This window comes from Zootoca vivipara, chromosome 1 (genome assembly GCF_965207765.1).
Source record: "Zootoca vivipara chromosome 1, rZooViv2.hap1.1, whole genome shotgun sequence".
Lineage (NCBI taxonomy): Eukaryota > Metazoa > Chordata > Lepidosauria > Squamata > Lacertidae > Zootoca > Zootoca vivipara.
In genome coordinates, this window is record NC_142582.1 from 105,236,654 (window position 1) to 105,244,241 (window position 7,588).

At 45.8% G+C, this 7,588-nt stretch overlaps 1 protein-coding gene across 1 annotated transcript; it reads left to right on the forward strand.

Annotated features, from left to right (window-relative positions):
- The first annotated feature begins 276 nt into the window (after positions 1-276).
- Positions 277-7,256, forward strand: BATF (basic leucine zipper ATF-like transcription factor). Its single transcript, XM_035108240.3, has 3 exons — positions 277-673; positions 2,503-2,607; positions 6,643-7,256. The coding sequence occupies exons 1-3, from the start codon at positions 608-610 to the stop codon at positions 6,850-6,852; spliced, it is 381 nt and encodes a 126-aa protein (XP_034964131.3). The 5' UTR covers positions 277-607; the 3' UTR covers positions 6,853-7,256.
- The last annotated feature ends 332 nt before the right edge of the window (positions 7,257-7,588 follow it).

The window sequence follows — 7,588 nt, forward strand, 5'->3', positions numbered from 1 at the left end:
CCCCAAAGCTCAAAAATTTGTGTCTCTTCCCCAAAAAGATTCTCAACAATTTGGTGGTTTCCTTAAAAAAAAAAGCTCAGCAATTTGGGGGTCTTCCAAATAAAAAGCCACCTTGTGGGTGTCAGGAATTTTACTTTTTGAAATATGGCAAGCCTATCTTTATACTTAATGGGCTTTATTGTTTCACCTCCGCTTCTGAAGTTTGCAATGTAGCCGAAACCACTCTTTCTCTTTTGCTAACTGCCTTAAGTTATGCGGGTTTTTTTTTCTTTTCAGACTATTTTGATTTTCCCAAAGGTTTTTTCTCTCTCTCTCATTACTTTTGATCTTCGGAGTTTCCGCCCACGTGACTTTCAGTTGAGTCCCTTGCAGCTTCCGAGAAACCACAGCAGCTAAGCTCTAAAGAGAGGGAACTATCAGAGTGAGCTGCAAACTCTTAAAGGACATGAATGTAGACACTGGGATAGTGTCAAAGAAAGTGACCAAGAAGTCAGAAGGAGAGAGAAAGGAGGAAAGAGGAAAAGTCAAAAGAAAAGGGGAGGGGGATCACTAAGGCCCCCCCAGGAAGCAAGGAAGGGAAGACCACAGGCAGGGGGAGCTGTAAGCCATGCCCCATAGCTCTGACAGCAGCGACTCCAGCAGCTACAGCCAGTCCTCTTCATCCAGCAAACAGGTACAGTTTGGGCAATTCCTTTTGAGTTAATTTCATGGCCGTCTCTCTCTCTCTCTCTCTCCCCCCCCCACCCCCAGCAGGGCTCCTGTGCCTTGAGCACAAAACACAGAAGTTCAACAGATGCGGGATCTCCTAGCATGGGGAAAAACTTTGCCTACAGGATTTCTGCCTGTTTATGCTTAAAAGCACCAGAACAACGCCAGAAATGAAATATGAACTCCAATTGATACCGTCTTGCCACTTTGCCAAACTCTTCGGTTCGTCTCGTGTCCTGAAATAGAGAGGAACAGAATGAATGAGAAACATTCAGGGCTGTGGGGATTTTTGCAGGACTTTGAAGGAACTGATGTAGGGACAAATGCAGGAAAATGCTATCCAGAAAAGCTAAACCAAAGATAAGAAGCTAGGCAATAGGGTAATACAGAACAGTTAAAGTTAAAGCAGTGCAGGGACAGAATGAGGGAGCTTGGTGATACTCTTGCAGAAAAGCATCACAAGTCTCATTGATGGCTATCGTAGTAGAATAACTGTTTACAGATAGGTGGCATAAAATGTCCTCATCTGCTTGCACTGCTCAAACCTCTGCTGGATTGTGCTATTCTCCATGGGGTGAAGTCACGGTCCCTAAAAGGAAGAAACTTTGGAGGAGAGGTCATAGAATCATAGAATTGTAGAGATGGAAGGGACCCTGAGGGTCATCTAGTCCAACCCCCTGCGATGCAGCAATCCTGCCCATAGCCATCCCTGGGTGGGCCTGAACTATCACCCTTCTGGTTAGCAGCCAGATGTGCTGATCCATTGCAGCCCTCTCAAGAAAACGTTGAAAGAGTTAAGATGCCTCCAGCACCACAACCACCCAAGATGCGATAAGTTTTAAAATCCTAAGATGGAGACCAGATATTTACTTTGCTAGGAACAGGTCCTTAAAACTTGAACAAATCTGTGCAAGGAGTTCATAGACTCATATACTAAAGGAAGTAGGAACCCTACAAGAATTATTAAACACAACACAGTAAGAGATTATCCAAGGAAGGCATGAAATTACATCATTGGACATGATGTAAAAATTTTTTTAAGTGAGGCAAAGGACAGAGACATGGGTGAATCGATTTTTTTTATCTTAACATTTAAGATAAATGTTAGGTTCATGGAACCTAAGGCAGCATATGTATGATTCCCAGGTAGTCCATCACCTATTGAGAGATACTAAGTAGGCCTAAACTGGCGTAGCTTTGTAAGCTGGTTGTCTCATGTGCCTTCACACTATATCCTAGGACCATAGCTAGGTTGGGATTGGTAGGTCGGGAGACTTTTACATAAAACCCAATACTGTAGTTCAGGGATGGGGAATTTGTGGCTCTTCAGATACTGTTGGACTACGGCTCCCATCAGCCCCAGCCAACATGGCCAATGGTAAGGAATGATAGGATTTGTAGTCCAGCAACATCTGGAGGTCAACCTTCCCTGCTCTAGAATGTAAGATGAACACCCCAACTGTATACTGATATGTATTTAGAGTTCCAAAAGGGTTGTTGCTCATCTCTGATGTCTCATGTAATTAACTTGCTTGTTTTCCTGATCCTTAGATGCACTTACTTCTCTTGCATTAGGAATTGGGGCAAATTTGGGGAGGGAGGGTCCTCCATCAAGCTGATACAGTACTGAATCTGCCATGGAGACAACGGAGGAGGAGAGATAATTGCTGAGAAAAACGCTTCCTTCTGCTTTCTATCCCAACATTGGCATTCTACGCAACATCCTTACATGTATAGATGTTAAGATGGTGTTCCTGTTGTCATACCTTGTATTGCATGATTCCCCTCACCCAGGAATCTTCTGATGATATGAGAAAAGTACAAAGGAGAGAAAAGAATCGTATTGCAGCCCAGAAGAGCCGACAGAAACAGACACAGAAAGCAGATACCCTGCATATGGTAAGAACGTCCATCCGCTATCCACCATGATTTCTCTGGTATTAGGCCTATTTCATGCAGGTGTGGTGATAAAATTGTTCCTGGACTGTACCACCACAGACTGCAGGCAGGCAATTGTGTGGCTGAGTGTGCCTTTTTGCAAAAGCTCATTTCATATACTGGTAATTCAATATTCATTTTATCGTTGCTTTAGCAATCTGCCCTATACAGCCCTCACAGGGAAAGAAAGGCTCTCTCTTCTTGATTTATGGGAGTCTAGCAGGCATATCCTCCTGCCAACCTAGCAGTTCGAAAGCACCTCAAAGTGCAAGTAGATAAATAGGTACCGCTCCGCCGGGAAGGTAAACAGCGTTTCCATGTGCTGCTCTGGTTCGCCAGAAGCGGCTTTGTCATGCTGGCCACATGACAGCAGGCTTCCTCAGCCAGTAAAGCGAGATGAGCGCCGCAACCCCAGAGTCGGTCACGACTGGACCTAATGGTCAGGGGTCCCTTTACCTTTAGCAGGCATATCACCAGAACCTTTCTCCTTAGTATAGTTCCCGCCTACCCCCCCTTGTTCCTATATCAGCAATGATGTCAACTCATTTCAATACTTTTATGCACTTAATAACACAATTACCACAAATTATCCATAGCATACACCCTGCATCCCATGGTATATTGTACTGTATATGCATTGAGGTGAGCTTATGTATCCCTATACCTTCCACAGTACTGCAATGCTAGTAAGCAGCAATCACACATATCGAACGCTATATCTGCATGTAGAAATCAAGATACAGTATAATGGAGAAAAATTCTCACCTAGCCTTCTCTCCGATATGCTAGTTTTATGTGGGCAAGTAGTTTTTCTTTTTCACCAGAAAGCATCCAAGCATGCGATTCCCCACCTGTTGTGGTACAGTCCAAGTACAGATCTAGTCCACTTTTTCTGTCTGAACTAGGCCCGTGACTCAGCTCTGCACCAGATCACTCACATTTATGGCCAGTGTCTTTTGTTTGTGGCTCCAGAACTGCTGAAACTGACCACAGTTGCAAACACACTGGCTTGGCCTAAGACAGCTTCCAACGGAACAATGGCAATTTCTCTCTCTCTCTTTCACACACACACACACACACACACACACACACACACACACACACACGGCTCAGATTGGCGGGAGCATTCAGTGAGATAAGGCAGAATCCAATGAGGCTGCCTTTGGAAAGATATTTTCAGCAATGTGTCATGTCACCAATCATAATTGCAAACAGGACTTTAAAGAAGAGCAGCCCTGTTCTCTGTACGAAATGTTTCCCTGTGTTTTTGCACCTACAAGGAGAGAGAGGCCCCCCTCCCCTTTATCGTCTGGTGAATTTCCCCATTGCGTTGTCGCTTTCCCCAGCTGCTGAAAGAAACAAGTGAGACTTTCCTTCTAGGGCAGGTTTCCTGTGGCAGGTGGTTTTTCTACTTCTAGATGACAGTTATTGACCCCACCCCACCCCCCACCCCCACTCTGTATCCTTGAGGCCTGAGCCCCGCTCTCTCTCTCTGGTCAGGATGTCTGTGGCCGAGGAAATACGAGTGTATGAAAAGGGCTTGGTGACAGGCAGTGGGAACCTACAGGCAGCGGAGGATACACTGCTGTCATTTCTCATAAGTCGCCGGCTGGGGAGAGAGTGCGGCCGAGGACTGAAAATGTCATCCGCTATCAGCGCGGGGCCGGGTTCTCTGCTTGGGTTTGCCCAGAACATGAGTTTACAGGAAGAAAACGTCAGTCAGTCAGCCTGGAAACTCTAGAGTAGCTAGCAAAAAAAGGCTACGAACCCCACCCACACAGACCCTTTCCCACTATCACTTCTTAGATACAGTACTGCAGTCAAAAACAGAGGCCCACTCGTTTTTATTTTTATTTTTTAATCCTGCTGGGTTGCCCCAGCCACTCTGGGTGGCTTCCAACAAAATATAAAGGAATACGGCAAAACATCAAACATTAAAAGCTTCCTGCTTTTTGCTGTGGATCTCTTCTTTCTACAAATGTACCTATGGCCTATTTTGCATGTTTTAAAGGGCTCCAGGTGATGTACCTTGTAGAAAGCCATACTTTCTAATTTTCCTAGAATGTAATATTACATTTATATCCTGCCTTTTGTATAAGTAGCTCAAGGGGGCACACTTGGTTCTCCTCCCCAGTTTTATCCTCACAACAACCTAGTGAGGCTTATGTTAGGCTGAGAGACAGGGACTGGTGCATGGGTCATCCAGTGAGATTCATGGATGAGTGGGAATCACCAGGTCTCCCAGGTCCAGATGGATGCTCTAAACTTGGCCCTCCAGCTGTTTTGGGACTACAGTTCCCATCATCCCTGACCACTGGTCCTGTTAGCTAGGGATGATGGGAGTTGTAGTCCCAAACCAGCTGGAGGGCCCAGTTTGGCCACCACTGCTCTAACCACTACACCAGAGGTTCCTATTCTGTGGTGCTCCCTTTAATGCCTCTTCCGAAGCAGAAGTCTCCTTTCCTCCCCAACAGCCTGGATGTTCTCAACATGAGTGGTTGTTGAGAGGGCACCAAATAAGCAGGGCTATTGCAATTGGTACAGCAGGCACAAAAAATAATAAGTAAGTGGCCTGCAAAGGCCCTCAGCAATTTTCAAGTGGTCTACAGAAAACAAAGTTGGGGAAACCACTGCCCTGTACCACACCAGCTCACCGGATGTACCGGTATGTATTCACATGGAAACCCATAGCATGACCCAAGTTCTGTACACATCTGCATGGGCCGCAGTTCTCTGTTGCAATTCCTGTGACTTTGGTGACTGAAAAAAACAAGTGTCACTACAATTGTGGGAATTGGCAACCGCAAACCTCAGAGATAATCACTCATCTGTTGAGGATAAAATAATTACTGGATGCCCTCCCTCCTCCTTTTCAACTTCTAGCTCTGAAGAACAGAAGCAAACTGAGTTGCACAGGAGTAGCTGGGGATACACCTCCCTGCCAGGAAAGATGAAAGGAAACAATTCTGGTAATCTAGATAGGGCTGGAAGGCAGCTAAATCATTGCCGCCCCCCTCCCCTTTCTCTTTCAGGGCCAAACCAGACTTGACATTGCCTTTGCTTTTAGCGGATCAGGTTGTGTTTTTTTTTCCCCCCCAGCAAAGACTTGTTTATTGAGCAGACATTTTACAATTAGAATTCCATTAAGAGTTTCATTTTTGCAGCTTTAAGCTGTCTGACAAAAGAGCACCCCGGCCTGTTCTTCAATTTTTTTTAATGCAAATAACACTAGTTGGGGGAGGAAGTGATAATTATCTGGATCTTATGGGTGGTATTTAACCATTTCCTCCCCTGCTTCAGTTCTGAGGAAAAGCCCTCCTCTGAAGCTGCTATTTGCATTAAAAGGAAATTCCCCCATTGTGGCCTTAGAGATGAAGAAAGGGATTGCTTATCACAGGACACAGCAGGATGCAAGCTAAGAACCTCTTTCTCCCTTGAGCTGCAACTATCAACTTGTTTTTCATAATGCCCACTGTTACAGCTAGTTTCTCGAACTGTCCTAAACTCATAATTAACTAACCATCCTCCACCAGTGGCTGATCTCGGGGTCTCAGAATTTCAGCAGCACCCTGTACGGTGCAAAAATTCAGCGCCTCTCCGCCTCTCATGCTGCACTCTAAATCACCACCTCTGTCCAGCAGGGGCCCCCTGCTGAAAAAGTTTGCTGACCCCTGCTATAGGCCCACCGTGGAGAAAGAAAATGGGGCAGTCCAGTGGCCTAATTTTATGTAGGTGACATGGCGAGTCCACTGTCCCTCAGACGTTGTGGGGGGCCCAGACTATATTGGGGGGGGGGAATGAACAAATTCCTATGCCCCACAAATAAACCAGAGATGCATTTTAAATAAATGGACACATTCTACTAATGTAAAAACATGCTGATTCCCGGACCATCCGGATTGAGACGGCGATTGGGCCGCATCTGGCCCCCAGGCCTTAGTTTGGGGACCCCTGGTCTATAGTTTCTAACTGATTCCCCCCCCCTTTTCTTTAAAGGAGAGTCAAGACTTGGAGAGGCAGAATGCTGCTTTGCGCCGGGAGATCAAGCAACTGTCAGATGAACTGAAACACTTCTCCGCCATGCTGACTTCCCACGAGACTCACTGCTCTATCCTCCATACACAGCCCCCAGCACCCTCCGAAGTGCTTTTCACGCCACTCCCCTTTCCCCAGACCCACATCAGTGCCCCATGTTTCCAGCTCTGAGAGCAACTTCTAGGACTGGGAAAAGTTTGCAGACTTTGTGCCTGGACAGCAGGAGGAGGAGGAAGAGAGATGTACTTTACCACTATGGACCATTTGGGGGTGGTATTCCCATATATCTGTTGGCAGGTGCTGTCCTGAATAAGGAGTAAAGTGTCAGTAGGATTTGGCCTTTGTGAAGAACCTGTGACATGTGAGACTCCCCTGTAGGGTATTGACTGTGTGATTTAATCTACAGTAACCACTATCAGTACTGTTCTGTTGTTTGCACTGATCTTCTTATCACAGAGCCTTGTGTGATAACCCATGTTCTGTTGTAAAATGTATACTAGTGGTTCTGTGGACATAGAACGAGAACAAAAGGTGCTGTTCCATTATTTTTTTAAATAAAGATCTCTCTCTCTCTCTCTCTCTCTCTCTCTCTCTCTCTCTCTCTCTCTCTCTCTCGTTAGTTAAGCACTTCTACTGTTTTACTTGATGGATGGCGGCTGCCCCTCCCTGCCCCCCCTAGCTACACCCATGTTAGGGAAGGTGGGGTGAGAAGCCTGCTAAATTCCTGATGCCTGCTTGTGTGTATTAAGCAGCTTCTCCCATTCCCTATCTTACTAGTTTTCTCAGTGAATTTTCTGATCTGAGGAGGATTCGAGGCTGTGGAAATTCTGAGCCGCAGCATTCTTTGGTCGAATAACATCCAGAAAGGGTCTTGTGTGAGAAGCTTTGATAAACAGAGAACATATTG